Source organism: Pipistrellus hanaki (genome assembly GCF_964339955.1).
Source record: "Pipistrellus hanaki genome assembly, chromosome: X".
Taxonomy (NCBI): domain Eukaryota; kingdom Metazoa; phylum Chordata; class Mammalia; order Chiroptera; family Vespertilionidae; genus Pipistrellus; species Pipistrellus hanaki.
The window spans coordinates 76,722,630-76,742,647 of record NC_140524.1 but is presented as its reverse complement, the minus strand read 5'-3'; the positions used below and the strand labels follow the sequence as shown (position 1 = coordinate 76,742,647).

General features: G+C 42.4%; 1 protein-coding gene and 1 pseudogene across 2 annotated transcripts in view; one reads left to right on the top strand and one right to left on the bottom strand.

The window, feature by feature from the left end:
* LOC311614708 (charged multivesicular body protein 1B2) overlaps positions 1–20,018 on the top strand; it is a 36,740-nt gene that overhangs the window by 219 nt on the left and 16,503 nt on the right. The window contains exon 2 of the mRNA XM_084869807.1: positions 7,690–7,787. Coding sequence (XP_084725933.1) covers positions 7,690–7,787 — 98 coding nt within the window. The remainder of the gene's footprint in view (positions 1–7,689; positions 7,788–20,018) is intronic.
* On the bottom strand, positions 12,424–13,669 carry LOC311614774 (ubiquitin-conjugating enzyme E2 D2-like; annotated as a pseudogene). The gene has a single exon. The product of its transcript is annotated as a ubiquitin-conjugating enzyme E2 D2-like (transcript).

Genomic DNA, 20,018 nt, shown 5'->3' with positions numbered 1-20,018 from the left:
GTAGAGGGGAGCGGGGAGAGGGCGGGGGCTGGAGCTCAGGGAAGAGCTCCGCGGCGGCTTGATCTTTTAGCTCTAGTTGTGGAAGGGTAAAGTAGCGCCGACAGCTTTTTTTTGTGTGTGTGTGTGTGTGTGTTTTTGTTTATTGTTTATTTTGTTATTGTCTTCTGGTAGTCGTGGCCATCCTACAAACAGGGGATTCGGAACTCAGTCACTGGACTGGTTTGAGAAGATTCTTGAGCTTGAATCCTCCCTCGTTCTGTCACCTGTTCTTTCAGTGGAACTAGCCACCTCTTAGAAATAAATCCGAGGATGGTGTGGAGACGGGCTGCAGGAGTTTGCCAGAGGTTTGGAGCGAAGGTATAGGTTTTGAATGCAGTAGCTTCTGTGGAACTTTTTTTTTTTTTTTTCCTGGATGGAGGTGACTAATAACAAGATAAAGTGTTTAATATCACCCCTTCAAAGTCAGTTGAATGCGTGTGTTAGTAATCTGATTTAGCATGTGAGGAAACTCATCCTTACCTAAAGCTATAAAAATTCATCAGTTGCACCTGCATTCCCACTGAAGCAAGGGGATTAGGAACCAAGCTGTGTGAAACCCTGAATTGAAGAAGGATAAAATTGCTTTTCACAACTGAAGTACCATTAAAGGTTTTCCATCTCGCTGTAATGCCTCCCTTATTCCAGGAGTTGGCATTATAGAAAGTAGAGTAAGTTGGTATCTTGCCATTGAATGAAACTTGGCAAAGTGACAAAATGTAGATAATAGTATTTGATAGCTCATTAAAAATTTTTAAAAATATATATTTTATTGATTTTTTTACAGGGAGGAAGGGAAAGGGATACAGAGTTAGAAACATCGATGAGAGAGAAACATCAACCAGCTGCCTCCTGCACACCTCCTACTGGGGATGTGCCCGCAACCAAGGTACATGCCCAACCGGTCAGGGCTGATAGCTCATTTTAAAGCTCTTTGCCTTCATTAGTTTGTAAGTCTGAAATACGTATAGAAAGACTTTTGGTGAGAGGATTACATTATATAAGTCATACTGGGAATATTGATAACACATTCTAGGCTGAACTGTCCAAAACAAACCAAGAATAAAGTGTGTGAAGGTGCAGAATAGGTCATTTTATGAACAGAGTAGATGACTAAAAGGCCCAGTTATCACTGCACTTTAAAGGATATAATTTATGAAAGGGTAGCCCTATTAAATAATATTTTAAAGCAGTATCCTAAAGGAAAGACCACTGGACTAAGTCAGAAGATCAGTTTCTAATCCCAGTGTTGCCGAGTAAGAATCATATGAATTAGAGGGAGTCATAGCCTCTTCAGGCAAAGTTGTCTCATCTGTAAAGATACTAACCAACCTGTCAACCTTATAAGGCTGTTATGAAGATAAAGTGAAATGGAAGGGCATACTAAATCATAAAGTTTTGAACATGCTGTTAAATATTAAGAAATAGAGTACTAATTGCTATCTCCCCAGAACTTTTGGAAGGATTTGAGATAATAGCTCTAAAATTGCTTTTTCTATTCTAATGCAAATTAATTTTTCTCTATCTAAGTCTGCCCTTTGTGATTTCCAATAACAAGATAATTGGTTACTAATTCTTTTGCTGAACTATATGTATGTCTTACCATAATTAAAATTAATGGTACTGTTATCAATAATTTATACCTTAAAAATGAACTATTAGCTACCCTTCAGTCTGTCAGAAGTGAGGAGGTATAACTTGACTCATATCATCTGTCAATGGTTACTTCTCTTGGTTCCATTTTGTAGATTTCTAGACCTTTTTCTTGTAGTATAGAGGAGGAAAGTTCATATTGACTCAGACCAGTCTTTCATAAATAACTGACTTGAACTGAAACTTGGGTAATATTTATTTGTTGCCTATATTTAATGCAGCATATAAGAAGATTTACAGCATATAAAAAGATTAAATGTGCTAACAGTGGAATTAGCATGATATAATTGTGACTTCTGTATTTGGACAGTTAAAACACACTGAATTTCTCATGGTGGATTAGATCAAATCTCACTTTAAAAAAATCAATGGAATGATCAAATTTATTTGTTGTAACATGTTAATATAGGTGTTTTACAAGTATATAATTGATAGCAATGTGTGTGTGGTGTTAATACAGTGTGTTTCAGGAGTAGTGTTGATTAACTATAGGAATTATACAATAAAGAGGAATAATTAAGGGTGCTTTCCTACTCCCCTACTCCATGCTCTTATTTTATGTTTTTTTGTGTTTTTGTTTGTTTGTTTTTTGCTTCCCTCTGCTATTACCCTTCTTTTGGCATTTTGTTGGATCAAGTATGCTTCATTTTCAGGAAGCTTTCCATGTCATCTTTCTAATCTAATCCACCATCTCCAACAAACTAGAAATCTGAGAGCGCCAGTTCCTACTCTGTGGTTCTTTTCCCATGTTTTCCCTTCCATTGGAGCCATTTTCCCACTATTGTAATCAGATGCTTGCTTATCTATCTCTTACATTAAATTGAGTTCCTTGAGGGACATGGTCCTGATTTAGTCTTTGAATCCTCATTGCCTTGCACAGAACTTGGATGAAAAGTGGGTAAATGATCTTCTGTTAACCTGTTAACCCAGCGGGACGTATAAATATGTCAAACGTAAACAATATCAGGAACGGGTAGGACATATGAGTACGTCCTGGAAATATATGTTGTGCCCTGAGAGGGACGGTATATATTTTTTGTAATCTTTATAATTGTTTGTAAAATTTATAATTTTTTAATTCGATGTTTTCATTTTTTTGTTGGTATTCTTTTCTATTTTTTTGTAATTTTGTATTTTCCTTTGTGCTTTATATATAAATAAATGAAAAAATATACATATCATTTATTTTAACTAAGTATAAATAAATAAAATAGTAATAATATGAAATTACGTCCTCCGGGCGTGACGTACCGACACGTCCTAATGAAAGAGTACGCACCCATTACAGGTTGCGTAATTAAAAAGGGAACTCCCCGGTTAACAGGTTTTAAGCATTAATTATGAATATATATTGAGCCTCTTCTGCAGGCTGAGCAATGTAGCTGTTGATACAGAGGATTATAAGACCCATTCCCAACTCTGAGCAACTTTTGATCTAACTGAGCCAGGACACACTTGGGGTGGAGGCAGAGAGAAGGTGGGTGAATAGCGATATAAGGTAGTACATACTAACTTAGATGAATACTTGATCCCATGTGTGGATGTACTAAACTCCTTGAAATTGTATGCAAAATTTTTTATTACTATGTGCCTTTTTCCTGCAGGAAATATCTATAGCCGACATCTGTTTCTTCAAGGGATTCTAATCTGAGCATTGGAGCCAGATCCTCGGTTGGCCGGCCTGCCTGCTGGTCGAACTCCTGGCCAAGGGGACAATTTGAATATTAGTCTTTTATTAGTGATCATTTTCGCTTTGTCAGTTTTTTTCCTTTTTTTATTGATTTTTTGAGAGGAAGGTAGAGGGGTAGATAGAAACATCAACGAGAGAAAAACATCATCGATCTGCTGCCTCCTACACACACTCTACTACTGGGAATTGAACCCATAGCCTGGGCATGTGCTCAATGGGAATTGAACCAGTGACCTTTTGGTTCCTGGGTCAATGCTCATAACACTGGACTCATACTGGGTGGGCTGTCGGTTTTATATATGTATGCACAAAGATACTTTGAGGCTATGTAGAGGTACACAGACATTTAGAATTATTTAAACAACTTGTAAATATACCATTTATTGTGTTTTTTTTTTTTAAATCCTCAACTGAGGATATTTTTTTCATTGATTTTTAGAGAGTAGAAGGGAGGGAGGACAGAGAGAAAGAAAAAGAAACATCATTGTGGGAGATACACATTAATTGGTTGCCTCTCGCAAACACCCTAACTGGGGATGTGGTTTGAACTGGCAACCCAGGTATGTGCCCTTGACTGGGAATCAAAACTACAACCCCACGCCGGCACCGGTTTGGCTCAGTGGATAGAGCATCGGCCTGCGGACTGAAGGGTCCCAGGTTCGATTCCGGTCAAGGGCATGTACATTGGTTGTGGGCGCATCCCCAGTAGGGGGTGTGCAAGAGGCAGCTGGTCGATGATTCTCTCTCATCGATGTTTCTAACTCTCCATCCCTCTCTCTTCCTCTCTGTGAAAAATCAATAAAATAAAACAAAACAAACAAACAAAAAAAAAAACCTACAAACCCTCTGAGGCCAGGCTGATGCTCTAACCACTGAACTAACTGGCTAGGGCTGTATCAATTTTTTAAAAAAATATATATTTTATTGATTTTTTACAGAGAGGAAGAGAGAGAGATAGAGAGCTAGAAATGTCAATGAGAGAGCAACATCGACCAGCTGCCTCCTGCACACCCCCCACCGGGGATGCACCCGCAACCAAAGTACATACCCCTGACCGGAATCGAACCCGGGACCCTTCAGTCCGCAGACCGACGCTTTACCACTGAGCCAAACCGGCTTTGGCTAAAACAAAACAAACAAACAAACAAAAAACCCTACAACCCCTCTGAGGCCAGGCTGATGCTCTAACCACTGAACTAACTGGCTAGGGCTGTATCAATTTTTAAAAAAGATTCTTTCTTTATTGTTTAAAGTATTACATATAGTATTACGTATGTTTTCTTTTCCCCCTATTGACCTCTCCCTGGCCATCTCCACCCTCCAGCTTGTGCCCTCATCTCCTAGGATGTGCATTCCTTGCTTATGCTTATATGCATGCATACAAGTCCTTTGGTTGATCTCTTACATATAAACCTCTCCCCTGCCTTCCTTCTGAAGATTGATGGTGTGTTACATGCTTCTCTGTCTCTGTATCTATTTTTGTTAATCAGTTTATGTTGTGGATTATATTCCACAAATGAGTGAGATCATTTGATGTTTATCTTTCTCTGACTGGCTTATTTCACTTAGCATGAAGGTCTCCAGGTTCATCCATTCTATTGCAAATGATAAGGCGTCTTTTTTTTTTTTTATATAGCAGTGTAGTATTCCATTGTGTAATGTGCCACAGTTTTATAATCTACTCATCTGCCGATGGGCAGTTATCTTAGCTATAGTAAATTGTACTGCTATAAACGTAGGGGTGCATATGTCCTTTCTGATTTGTGTTTCTTGTTTCTTGGGATATATTCCTAGAAGTGGGATTACTGGGTCAAATGGGAGTCCATTATTCACTTTTTCAGGAAACTCCATACTGTTTTCCACAATGGCTGCACTGGTCTGCATTCCCACCAGCAGTGCATGAGGGTTCCTTTTTCTCCACATTCATGCCAGCACTTACCTTTTGTGGATTTGTTGATGATAGCTATTCTGGTACCTTATTGTCATTTTGATTTGCATCTGTGGGATGGTTAGTGACTTTGAGTAGGTTTTCATATGTCTCTTGGCCTTCTGTATGTCCACATTTGAAAAGTATCTATTTAAGTCCTTTGCCCATTTTTTGATTGGATTGTTTATCTTCCTTTTGTTATGAGTTCCCTATAAATTTAGGAGATTAGGGCCTGATCTGATACAACAATAGATCGTGTTGTTTTGCTGATGGTTTCTTTTGCTGTGCAGCTTTTTGTTTTGATAAAGTGCCATTTGTTTATTTTCTCCTTAGTTTCCATTGCCCTAGGAGCTGTATTGGAAAATATATTGCTATGATCTATATCTAATATTTTGCTGCCTATGGATTCTTCTAAGATTTTATGGTTTCTCATCTTACGTTTAACAACTTTATCCATTTTGAGTCTTTTTTTGTGTATGGCGTAACTTGGTGGTCTAGTTTCTTTCTTTTTGCACGTACTTGTCCAGTTTTCTCAGCACCATTCATTGAAGAATCTGTCTTGACTCCATTGTAAGCTCTTGACTCCTTTGTGAAATATTAATTGAGCGTAATGGCGTGGGCCAATTTCTGGGTTCTCTGTTCTGTTCCACTGGTCTATATGTCTGTTCTTGTGTCAGTACCAAGCAGTTTTGAAAACAGTGGCTTTCTAATATAACTAATATTGCAGGGGCCTGACACGGCCGGGGATCTCCCTTCTCCGTGGCCAGCACGGAAAGAGAGAGGAAACTGGTTCTTCGTAGAGGCAGCCAGGGATTGAGAAATAAAGAAATGAAGGGAGTCGATGCAGAAATAGGTTTAAGCTGGGCCCCAGGTGGGTCGCAGACCTCCTCTGCTGGGGATACTGACAACCCTGAGCCCCACAGCACACTATTTATTCTCCATTCTCCAATACACAAAGGGGGGGTTTTCACAGGAAAAACAAGGAGCCTGGGAGGGGCCAGGTCCCATCCACTCCTTTCTGCCTGACAAGCCAGGAACTAAGAACATCTCTGCTCTCCCAGGGCAGGAAGGTAACTGACACGATTCTGTCAACATCCTAGGCTCAGTCAACAACAATCTAAAGCAGTGATTCCCAAAGTGGTCTATATCGACCCCCAGGGGTCTATGACAACCTGCAAGGGGTCTACCTCAGCGGGGAAAAAAAATTTGGGGGTCCATGAAATGAAAATGGGGGTCCACGATAGTGGATCTCAACATACACTGATAGTACCTATTTACTTACATCATATTATCTTATAATATAAAAACATATAAATTATTTATAAAAGTACCTATGAAGTAAAAAATTTATTATATGTTTATAAAATTGTGTAAGTTGTAGGATAAAAACCTGCACATAATGATATACCAGTATCATCTTGTTACAAGCATACGCGCAGTAAACATTCTTGCCAATTTTTGTCTCAAAGCTTCGCGAACTTGCACCGACTTGTTCAATTCGTCACTCTATAAATATGAATGTGAGAAAAATATGTTCATTCGTTTCCTGAATCTTGAATAGGAAAGTGCTGAGAAAACATTTAAAAAAATATAAACTGGTAGTTTATCATACAAATTATAGTGAATCAGTGTTATTTTGTTTGAGAATGCCGGAGAAAAGTAGGTACATTATTTTTTATTAAATTTTATGTTACGTATATTTTATATAACAGATACAAAATTTTATTTTGAGTAGTTTTAATTTAAATTCAATAAATAAATGTATAAAACTTAACATGTTTTTATTTCAAGTTTTTAACACTAAACTTCACTACAGTTAGAAATTTACAAAAAAATCAATATCAGGTAAGTAGGGGGTCTACCCAAAACCGAAAAACATGGCAAGGGGTCTACGGCACAAACAAGTTTGGGAACCTCTGATCTAAAGAATGTCCAGGTATTTTCCAGGGGCCCCCTACATAATATAACTTTTTATTTTGATGTAGTCCCATTTGTATATTTTCTCCTTAGTCTCCATTGCTTGCGAGCTATGTCTGTAAAGATATTTGTACGACATCTGTCTGCCAGTCCCCAACAGTCCTATGGAATATAGCTGTCCCTCACTCAGAAATACAGACACTCCCGCACTTCCATGCACTCTCCTTTCACTCTCATTCACGCACTGTCTTGCAGCCTGCCTTCCCATTGGCATCCATCTTTGTAATTAAATTTTTAAATAAAAAAAGTGTAATAGATAAAAGTTTTTCTGTTTCCTCTAATACTTTGCGAATAGTTGGTTTAAATAACATAATTTTATCTGATAATTTTTATAAATTTAACATCTCATTTGCAGTTAGTTATTGGGAAATGACTTTTTTGGAATAGCCTTAACATTTATTTATAGAACACCTATTTAACTTGAAGTTTGCTGCAAAAGAACTTAATAGAAATGCCAAGAAATGTGATAAAGAAGAAAAGTCTGAAAAGGCGAAGATTAAAAAGGTAAGCTACTTTTATTTTTATCTCTTTAAAATTCATGATAGCACAATTAATCGTGCAAGAGTGAATATTTCAATTTACATTGAAGAAAGATTACTGGCTTAGAGAAAGACAAATATCACGTGATCTCACTTATATGTGGGATCTAATGAACACAATAAACTGATAAATAAAATAGAACCAGAGACATGGAAACATGGAACAGACTGAAGAATTCCTGGGGCAGGGAGGAATTGGGTGGTGGGGGAGAGAGAGGGAAGAAGTGGGGGGCATTTGGAATACTTTCAACAATAAAGTTAAAAAAAGAAAGATTTCTGGATTTGGCATTCTAAACCAAATATATATTTAAATAAATTATTTATTGTCTGACATAGTTAATAATTGCTCCTTTTTGTTTTTACTACTTACATGTTCAAGTGTGGCTCACATACAGAGTATAACTGTTTTGAAACCTCCGTCTAAAGGTTGTTCTTTGGTTTGTAGCCCAAACTACTCTTAGAAGTATAAAACCTATATGTAAGAACAAAATTTAATATTTTTTGGTTCATTTTAATTTCTATAGTCTCTGAAGTTTTACATCTAAGTAGCGTATAGTATTAATGTGTATTGTGTTTGTGTATTTGCTGGGAGGTTGAACTGCAAATAGTTGTACTCATGGCTATGGTGTACTTTATACTAAAAGGATCAAAGCAAAATCAACAATAAAAAGGCATAAAAAGAAGGAAATCCTTCCATTTGCAATAGTGTGTACAGACTTTGAGGGTATTATGCTAACTAAAAATAAATCAAACAGAGAAAGGCAGATACATGTGATCTTATGTGTAATCTTAAAAACAACTCATGGATAAAGAAGTGGGTGGTGGTATCCAGATGGGGGGGATGGGAGATGAGTGGAAAGAGAGAAAATGGCCAAAGTATATAAACTTCTGGTTATAAAATAATTAAGTCCTGGGGTCCTTATGTACAACATGGTGACTATAGCTAATAATTCTGTATTGTATATATGAATGTTAAAAGAATAGATCTTAATAGTTCTCCTCACAAGAAAACAGTTATATCTGTGTGTGGTGACAGATGTTGACTAGAAATAAAAAGGAAAGTGTGAAGTTGCATGTTCCAGTATCTTTATTACATTGCTTTTTATATTATTGAAGAATTGGAAAGAAACTAAATTCCCAGCATTAAGGGATTTTAAAAAATTTTTATTAAATTTATTGGGGTGACAATGATTAATAGTATCATAGATTTAAAGTGTATATTTCTTTATTTTTTATTGTTTAAAGTATTAGAAAAATATGTCTCCTTATTTTCCCCACTGACTTTCCCCCGGCCTCCCCTATCCCCTGGCACATGCCCTCACCTCACCACTCCCCCCTCTCCCCCCCAGTGTCTTGCATCCATTGGTTATTGTTATATGCTTGCATACAAGACCTTCAGTTGATCTCTTAACTCCAGCCCCAAACCCTCCCCAGCCTTCCCACTGTAATTTTACAGCCTGTTTGATGCATCTCTGCCTCTGTATCTCTTTTTGTTCATCAGGTTATAATGATCTTTATTATCCATAAATGAGTGAGATCATGTGGTATTTTTCTTTCATTGACTGGCGTATTTCACTTAGCTTAATGCCATCCAGTTCCATCCAGGTTGCTGCAAATGGTAAGAATTCCTTGGTTTTTTTTTTAAAGCAGCATAGTATTCCATTGTGTAGATGTACCATAGTTTTCTGATCCAGTCACCTGCTGATGGGCACCTAGGCTGTTTCCAAAGCTTAGCTATTGTAAATTGTGTTGCTATGAACATAGGGGTGCATATATCCTTTGTGATTGGTGTTTCTGTTTTCTTGGGATATATTCCTAGAAGGGGTATTACTGGGTCAAATGGAAGTACCATTTTTTAAATTTTGAGGAAAAGCCATACTGTTTTTCCACAGTGGCCGCACCAGTCTGCATTCCCACCAGCAGTGCAGGAGGGTTCCTTTTTCTCCGCATCCTCACCAACACTGTCATTTGTTGATTTGTTGATGATAGCCATTCTGCCAGGTGTGAGGTGGTACCTCACTGTTGTTTTGTTTTGCATCTCTAGGATGATTAGTGACTTTGAGCATGTTTTCGTGTGTCTCTTGGCTTTCTGAATATGTCCTCTTTCGAAAAGTGTCTATTTAGGTCCTTTATCTTCCTTTTGTTAAGTTGTATGACTTCTCTGTAAATGTTGGAGATAACATTGGAGATAACATTGGCAAATGTGTTCTCCCAATTAATGGACTTTCTTGTTGTTTTGTTGATGGTTTCTTTTTCTGTGCAGAAGCTTTTTTTGATGTAGTCCCATTTGTTTATTTTCTCCTTAGTCTCTCTTGCCCTAGGATTTGTGTCTGTAAAGATATTGCTATGACATACACTGAGTGGCCATATTATTATGATCTCTGAACATATAATAATCTGGCCACTCAGTGTATATCCTATATAATAAAAGGCTAATATGCATATTGTACCCTTGACCAGGAGTTCGACCAACAGGCAGGCTGGCCAACAACCCATGTCCCTTCCCCCTGGCCAGGCTGGCGGACCCCACCCATGCAGGGGGGCAGTTGGGGGCGAGCAGACCGGTGGTGGAGGCAGTTGGAGATAGCACACTAGCATGGGGGACAGTTGGGGGTGATCAGGTTGGTGGAGGGGCACTTGGGGGAGAGCAGGCCAGTATGTAGAAGTGGTTAGGGGCAATCAGGCAGGCAGGCAGGCAGGTGAGCGGTTAGGAGCCAGTGTTCCTGGATTGTGAGAGGAATGTCCAACTGCCAGTTTAGGCCCGATCCCTGTAAATTGGCAGTAGGACATCCTTTGAGAGGTCCTAGATTGGAGAGGGTGCAGGCCGGGCTGAGGGACACCCCCCACCATTGCATGAATTACGTGCACTGGGCCTCTAGTATTTATATACTGAGTGGCCAGATTATTATACATTCAGAGATCATAATAATTTGGCCAATCAGTGTATGTCTGCAATTTTGCTACCTATGGAGTCTTGTAGGATTTTTATGATTTCCTGTCTTACATTCAAGTCTTTTAGCCATTTTGAGGTTTTTTTGTTGTTGTTATTGTTTGTGTGTGTGTGTGTGTGTGTGTGTGTGTGTGTGTGTGTGTGTGTATGATGTAAGTTGGTGATTTAGTTGCATTTTTTTGCATGTATCTGACCAAAGTTCCCAGCATCATTTATGAAAGATTCTGTCTTAACTGTATTGCATGCTCCTGCCTCCTTTGTCAAATATTAATTGAGTATAATGGCATGGGTCAAATTCTGGGTCCTCTATTCTGTTCCATTGGTCGGTCTATATGTCTATTCTTGTGCCAGTAACAGGCAGTTTTGAGAACTGTGGCTTGGTAATACAGCTTGATGTCTGGTATTGTGATTCCTCCAACTTTGTTCTTTCTCAGGATAACTGTGGCTATTTAGAGTCTTTTTTTTATTCAAAATGATTTTTTGGAGAGTTTGTTTTAGATCTTTGAAATATGTCATTGGTATTTTAATAGGTATTGCATTGAATCTAAATATTGCTTTAGGTGGTATGAACATTTTAATGATGTTGATTATACCAATCCATGATCATGATATGTATTTCCATTTGTTTATGTCTTCCTCTATCTCTTTCTTCAATGTACTGTTATTTTTTTTGAGTATACAGGTCTTTTATGTCCTTAGTTAAGTTTATTCCTAAGTATCTTAATTTTTTTGGTGCAGTGGTAAATGGGATTGTATATTTCATTTCTCTTTCTGTGAGTTCATTATTGGTGTATAAAAAGGCCATAGTTTTCTGGGTTTAACTTTTATATCCTGCTGCATTACTGAATTCATTTAGTAGGTCTAATAGTTTTTTGATAAAGTCTTTGGAGTTTTATATATATGGTATCATGTCGTCTGTGAACAAGGAGAGTTTTACTACTTCTTTTCCAGTTTGGATGCCTCTTTTTTCTTCTTCTTGTCTGATCGCTGTGGCTGGTACTTATAGTACTATGTTGAACAGGAGTGGTGAAAATGGGCATCCCTGTCTGTTCTTAGGGAAATGGGTCTAGTTTTTGCCCATTGAGTATGATGTTGGCGTTAGGTTTATCATAGAAGGCTTTTATTATGTTGAGGTATGATCTTTCTATTCCTACACTGCTGAGAGTTTTTATCAAGAAAGGGCATTGGATTTTGTCAAATGCTTTTTCTGCATCAATTGATATGATTATGTTGTGATTTTTGTCTCAATTAGTTTATGTGATATATCACATTTATTGATTTTTGGATATTGTACCATCCTTGCATCCCTGGAATAAATCACACTTGGTCATGGTGTATGATCTTTCTAATGTATTGCTGAGTTCGATTTGCTAGAATTTTGTTAGAGATTTTAGCATCTATGTTCATCAAGGATATTTGAATGTACTTTTTTTTTTTTAAAATTGAGGTGTTTTTATCTGATTTTGGGATTAGGGTAATGCTGGCTTCATAGAAAGAGCTTGGAAGTGTTCCTTTTGCATTTATTTTTGAATAATCTGAGGAGGCTAGGTTTTAGTTCTTCTTTCTTTCTTTCTTTCTTTATTTATTTTTTATATGTAATGACTGTAGTAATCAGTTTATTACACAGATTAATCATTCTTGAACGTACAAGCTCCAGAGGAGCTACTGGGTCTTTAAATATACACAAGTATTTCCATCAAATGAATTTTCACCCTTACATCCAGAAAGACCTAAGCAGTTAAAAACGTAAGAAAAATAAGAGCTATTAGCTATGTATTAACTGAGAAACCACATACAAACCAAAGAATATAGAAGAGAGAAAGGAGGGCCGAAAGGACGAGGATTAGGGTGGGGTAATGTAAGAGGTGGGAACAAAGCCCATTACACTAAATAATACTAATAGCTCCAATCCAGTTAAATTTAGATCTTAAAATACAGGATGTGGGTAGATTTTAATCTGGTTGGTCATAACTTTCACCTAAGACGTAGGTCCTTCAGCATAAAAGGAATACAGAAACAGCTTCATGTTTTTCGCCTTGCTTTTCATATCTGTTTTGAGTTTAAAAGGATTCCACTTAAAAAACATCTCCTACAGGTCAGTGGGCTTTTCTTTCCCATCCAAGCACACAACATACCCACCACCCCTCAACTTGCAGTTATCCAAATTTAAGTCAATAGGAAAGCTTTTAGTCTCACACCTAGTTATGTCTGAAGAACTGGCTTGTCACATACACACTTCTCTGCTAGGAGGCAGTGTTGGTACAGAAGTACAGTATTTCTATTTGTTGTTCGAAGTATGTACAACACGCAGCACTGCTGTATCAGGTAAACATGTGCACAGGGGAAGATGAGGCGTGGGCTCATAGAAAGCAGTCAAATGGAAATAAAACGGATTTTCTCTTTGAGAGTTCCCCTTTCTTTATTTGTAGAGGTTCTCCAATAATTTCTTTAATTACATCGCATACTTCTGAGTCCATTCCCGAGCTATTCTGTTGTACTTTTCTCTCCGAGCAATCTCAGGCACTAAAGGATCGTCTGGATTAGGCTCACATACAGAGAACAGATGGACAAGAGTACTTTTGAAATAGTGCTGGAGACCACTGTGACCGCAGAATATCAAGACAAATGCTGCCATTACTGTTAATATTTGGATGATAAATTCTTGTTGTAAATGCAACCTTAGGTGGTTTGAAGGGATAATCTGTTGGGAAATGAATTGTCAAGAAAAATACTCCACCCTGATAGGGACTGTCATTTGGCCCCATTATTGTAGCTTGCCAATGGAACATATCATCTCCAACAGGACCTGCTGAACACTGTGCTGGGGGGTCCCGTGCCACGTTATTCAATTCCTTGTGGATCCTCTTCAGAGCCATCATGGGATGCGGGTGGCGGCCGCCTCCCCCCCCCCCCCCCCCCCCCCCCCCCCCCCCCCCGGGGACAGGGACAGGGAAGGGCTGGGCTCGGAGGCGCGGCCCGGCGGGACCTGCTGAGGGCCGAGGCCCACTGGGCTCCTGCGCCTGCCGCAGCGGTCACCGCATCACCGGGCGGCGGCCTCTTTATGCGCCGCCGCCGCCGCCGCCGCCGCCGCCGCCGCCGGGCCTCTTAGTTCTTTAAATGATTGGTAGAACTTGCCTGTAAAGCAGTCCAGACCAGGGCTTTTGTTTGTTGGAAGATTTTTGATCACTGTTTCAATTTCTTCAGTGGTTATTGGCATATTCAGGTGTTTTTTTTTAAATTCTTCTTGGTTGAGTTTTGGGAGTTGGTATTTTTCTAAGAATATATCCATTTCATCTAGGTTATCCATTTTGTTGGAATAGAGTTGTTCATAGTATTTTTTAATAATTCTTTGTATTTCTGTGGGATCGATTGTTCCTTCACCTCTTTCATTTATAATTTTGTTTGTCTGGATCCACTCTCTTTGCTTCTGGTGAGTCTGGCTAGAAGTTCATCTATCTTGTTTAGCCTTTCAAAGAACCAGCTCTTGTTTTTGTTTTATCTTTTTTATTGTGTGTGTGTGTTTTTTGTTTTTGTTTTGTCTTTGTCATTTATCTCCTCTCTGATCTTTATTATTTCCTTCCTCCTGCTTATGCTGGGTTTTTCTTGTTGCTCTTTTTCTAACTCTCTGAGAAGTAGGGTTAGATAATTTATTACTGTTGTTTCTTTCTTTTTTCTTTTTTCTTTTTTTGACATAGGCCTGTAGACTAGGAATGAAGTTCCCTCTCAAGAATGCTTTCAGCGTGTCCCATAGATTTTGGATTGTTGTGTTTTCATTGTCGTTTGTTGCCATGATGCTTTTTATTTCTTCTTTGTTCTCTTTGGTACCCCAGTCACTGTTTAATAGCATGCTATTTAGCCTCCAGGTGTTTGATTTTTTTCATTGTAGTTGATTTCTAATTTTATGCCCTTGTGATCCGAGAAGATGCTTGATATGATTTCTATCTTTTTAAATTTGAAGAGACTTTGTCTGTGTCCTAATATGTAGCCTATCTTTGAAAATGACCCCTGTGTACTTGAGAGTAATGTATATTCTGAGGCTTTGTGGTGAAATATTATGAAGATGTCTTGGTGATCTTGTAGAGCTCCCTACTTGAGCTATTTGGGTTCTCTTGATGTAGTTGGATCTTGAATGTTAGTTTCCTATGTGTGGATGAATTCTCGTCTTGGGTTGGCAGTGTGACTCTTCCCCCAGCTTCATTCGTTGTGCACATTGTTTTGGATGTGATTGTTGTTCCAGCTCTTGTGGCAAAGGTTGTTTGAGGTCTCGCTAGTATGTTATCACTGTGATTGTGGGTTCCCAGAATCCAAAGTCTGGAAGGAAGGAGTCCTGGGGTCTGAGGCTCAGGTACTGTGACTTAGGCCAGGGTGGTGTGACTCCTGCTGGATTAGCATTGCTCGGCAACTCACTGAGAAGGGCACTGAGCCCATGACAGTGTGTGTGTGTGTGTGTGTGTGTGTGTGTGTGTGTGTGTGTCTTCTAGTCTCTGGTTGAGGCAGTGGAACTCTTGCCAAAGTGATTTCCCACTCTGTATCATGAGAGGGTTCAGGATCCTGTGGCTGGGGATGTGGGAATTTCTGGGTCTGTGGCTGAAATAATGTGACCTTGTCCAGGGAGGCAACTCCCCAGTAATTCACTGAGCTGTCCACAGGTAGGCAGCTGGGAGAGGGATGTCGTGGTTCCTACAGATGGAGCCGTGCACCCCTGGTTGGAGAGGCACACGCCCAGTGGCAGCACAGAGAGGCCCAGGTGCCTTCTGCTGGGCGTGTGGTATCGTGGGGCCTACAGGCTGGATCAGAGCAATTGTGGTGTGCCACCGCCCTGTGGAGGGAGAAGTTTCTGCTTCAGAGGATGTGCCCCCTTGGTTGGCTATGCATGCCCAATGGCTGCTTACAGAGGCGCCCTGGAGCCCTCTGCTGGAGCAGTGGGCTTAGAGGGCTCTCTTGTGCCAGAGCAGTACTATGGCGGGGACTGGATGCCAGTGGACGGGGTTGTGCCTTGCGGTAGTTCAGAGAAGCACCTGGGGGCCCCTGCCAGTTTAGTGGCCTCAGGGGGCTTGCACACTGGATCTGTGCTACTGCAGTGACCGCAGGTCAACAGCTGAGTGGTGGGAAGTCCGAGTTTCTGCTGAGAGGCCTTGAGCCTTTGTTTGGATACAAGTGCGCCTAGTGGCAGCTCACAGAGGCACCCAGGAGTCACCTGCTGGGGCAGTGTCCTCAGGGGGCCTCCATGCTGAAACCACAGGATGCTGTGTATGATGTCCATGGGTAGGCAGCTGGGAAGGGGGAAGTCCAAATTTCTACTGCCAGGGCTGTGCACCCTTGTTTGGATATGAGCTTGCTGAGCTGGGGCTCAAGGAAGCACCCAGAAGCTGCCTATGGGGCAGCAGGCTCAGTAAGTCTGTGTGCTGGAAAGGCACAACTGTGGTGTCCAGAGGTCAGCAGCCGGGGAGGGGGACCAACCAACCTTTGCTGCCTTGTGCCCTTGGTTGAAATCGTGCGTACCCAGTGATGGATCACAGGTGCATCTAGGAGCTATCTGCCCGGGTGGTGGGGCTCAGGAGGCCTGCACTCTGGAAAGGCGTGACTATGGTGTCCTGAGGTTGGCAGCTTTGGGGTGGGAAGACTCAGTTTTTGCTGCCGAGGCCTTGTGCCCTTGGTTGGCTTTGTGTGCGCCCAGCTGTGGCTCACTAAGGCACCTGGAAGCCATTTGCCAGGGCGGCACACTCAGCATGGTCCTTGCGTTGAAGCTGAGTGACTGAGGTGTTTATGGGCAGGCAGCCAGAGGGGGGGAGTCAAAATTTCTAGTACTGTGGCTGTGCATCCTTGTTTGTATACAAGTGCGACCTGCGAGGGCTCACAGTGGAACCCAAGAGCCGCCTTTGAGACAGTGGGCTCAGGAGGCTTGCTCTCTGAAAAAGCGTGACTGTGGTGTCCGGAGGTCAGCATCTGTGAGTTGGGTAGACTCAGTTTTTGCTGCTGTGTGTTTGGTGGTCTAATTTGAGTGCGCCCAGTGGTGGCCCACAGGTACGCCGGGACTGTTTGCCAGGCGGTGCACTCAGAGAGGCCCTTGCTTTGAAGCTGCATGACTGAGGGGTCTCTGGGTAGGAAGCCAAGAGTGGGGTAAATCAGAATTTCTACTACTGGGGGCCTTCTTCCCTTGACTGGGTTTGTGTGCACCCAGTGGCTGCTCACAGAAGCACCCAGGAGCCGTTTGCTAGGACAGTGCACTCAGCGTGGCCCTCACGTTGAAGCCGTGTGATCGAGGAGTCTGTGGACAGGTATCTGGAAAGGGGGGACTCATAATTTCTATTGCTGGGGCAGTGAGCCCTTGTTTGGATAAGAGTGTGCCCAGCAGGGGCTCACAGAGGCACCCAAGAATTGCCTTTGCGGCCTTGGGCTCAGGTGGCCTGTGCTCTGGCAAAGCGCAGCTCTGGTGTCCAGAGGTCAGCAGCTGTGAAGTGGGAAAACTGTTTTTGATGCTATGACCTTGGTTGAATTCGCGCATACCTCGTGGTGACTTACAGGGGTACCCCAAGGCTGAATGCCAGGGCAGAGCGCTCAGATACGCCCTTATGCTTAAGCCATGTGACTGAGGTGTCCGTGGGTAGGTAGCCAGAAGTACAGGGAGTCCGAATTTCTGCTGGAGGCCTTATGCTCTTGCTTGGGTTCACTCACGCCCAGTGGTGGCACACTCAGGCACTCAGAGGGGACCTGGCGCTAAAGCTGCACAACGGAGATGACTGTGGCAGGTATCCAGGAAGTGGGAATCCAAAATTTCTACTTCTTGAGCAGTGGGTCCTTGTTTGGATAAGAGCGTGCCCAGCAGGGGCTCACAGAGGCACCCAAGGGCCACCTTTTAGTCCTTGCGATGAGGGGCCTACACACTGGCAGAGCACGACTGTGGCATCCAGATATCAGCTGTGATGTGGGGATTCTCAGTTTTTGCTGCTGTGCCCTTGGTTGAATTTGCGTGTGCCCAGGAGTGGCTCCCAGGGGTAATCCGGGGCTGATGGCCAGGGAGGTGCACTCAGATGGGCCCTTTTACTAAAGCCGTGTGACTGAGGGGTCTCTGGGCAGGCAGCCGGGAGTGGGGGCAGTCCGTATTTGCACTGCTGGGGCCTTATGTCCTGTGTTGGGTTTGCGCGGGCCAAATGGAGGTGCACTGAATCCGCGTGACCGAGGTGGCTGCGGGGAGGTATCCAGGAAGGGGGAATCCAGAATTTCTGCTGCCAGGGGCAGATAGTCCTTGTTTGGGTAAGAGTGTGCCCCACGGCAGCACTCGCTTGCAGCCTGTGGAGTGGTGGGCTCAGGCAGCATGTGCGCTTGAAAAGTGTGACTGTGGCGCTGGAGAAGCATGACTGTGGCATCAGGAGTTCAGCCACTGGGGCAGGGGGGGTCGCACTTCCTGCTGCGGGAGTGTGCACCCTTGGAGGTGGAGGTCCCAGGGTCTGCAGGTCTGCGGGTGGGACAGCAGGATTTTGGCTGGAGTGGCTGCCAGGTCTCAGGCAGTGTCCAAGGCCTGTCTGGGTGGTGGTGTTGATAAGTTCCTAGAAGAGGCCGCTCTCCCCTTCAAGATGGCGTGAGCTCTGTGCCCAAGTCCCGCAGTCTGGGGAGTGCCGCCAGTGGTGGTAGTCTCTCCCTGTCCAAGAAAGCCTGACCTGCCAGCCCCTGCTACACCTGCTGGATTTAACTGTCCCTCCCTTCCTCTCACACACACACCACACACATCCACACACTCTACTTTCACCCCCTCACTCACACCCTTTCCCTCACCTCCATCCTGATCGCCGCCATCTTCTGACCCCTCATCCTCAATTTTGATTGATAGCCTTGCTGGGTATAGTATTCTTGGATTCAGGTCCTGGCTTTGCATGACTTTGTATATTTTATTCCATTCCCTTCTGGCCTGATGTGTTTCTGTTGAGAAATCTAGTCTGATGGGGGATCCTTTGTAGTTAACTTTCTGTCTCTCTCTAGCTGCTTTTAAGATTCTCACTTTGTTATTGGTATTTGCCAATCTACACTAATAAAAGAGAAAGATATAAATCATACCTTTACGATGCCACCAGCCAATCAGGAATGAGTATGCAAATGAACCCAACAAAGATGGTAGGTTAATTTGCATACACAGGTGCTGAGCAGCCAGGGGCAGGAAGCTTGCATTGTTGCCATGGCGACAATGCAGGCATTCTGCACCGCCCCAGCCACTCGGGGCCTCTGGGCAGTGTGGGAAGGCAGAAAGGTGGCTCTGGGCAGAGTGAAGGTATAAAGGCAGCTCTGGCCAGAGCAAAGGCGGTATCAACAGCAAGAGGGAGGAAGGCCCATTCTTGCATGAATCTGAGAGTGTTTTTAATTGGGTGATCCAATGTTCTGGGCTTAGTAATCAAAAGCAACGAATTAAAAAGAAAAAAGAACCAGAGTAAGCACATAAACAAACGACTTTTTTGCCCTGGCACTGCATGCTACTCTGTGCATGTCTCTGCGCACCTATTTTTCCCCTGGCACAGCGCAGCTGGTATACTGGTAACACTTCAGGCCGCCTTTTTGTGCCCAGCCCAGGTATGGGCTGGTTTCTAGAGTTCCCTTCTGCCAGCAGCCCTGTGGACCCCCTTCCACATTTGCAGACTACATTGGCCACAACAGCCGCGGATTTTGTGGGCAAAGACTTCTTCTGCTCTAGTGCCCATTGCACATGTTTCTTCCTCCAGTCTGGATCACAGACCTTACCTTTCTCTGGGAAAAATCTGACCTTTCCCTGAAAAGGTGCAGAGCTTGTTCTAGTCCGCATATTCGTGCTGCTTGAGACCCAGTGTTCGTGGGTTTGCATCTGGTCCCTGTGTGTTTTGGTTGTAGGGTCCCGACAGGTATCTGATTCTTCCCGGTTGAAGGTAAGGCTAGGCTTTATGATGACAGCCACTCTCCCCTTCAGGATGCCACAGTCTCTGTGGGAGAGCCAGACACTCCAGGAGAGATTTCAGCAGCAGTGGAGGCTGCCTGGTCAGGGGAGCCCAGTCTGGCAGTCCCCAATGGTCCCTTGGAATATAGCTGTCCCTCACTCACAAACAAACACTCCCTGTGTGACCACAACTCTCCTTTTGTTCTCTCACACACTGTCTTGCAGCCTGCCTTCCCGTCGGCAGCCATCTTCAATTTCCCTCGTGTAGATTTTTCTATGGCACAAGATCTGTATATTGTACTATGTGCCCACCAGGATATTAATCTATGCATGTTCTCAATTTTTTTTTT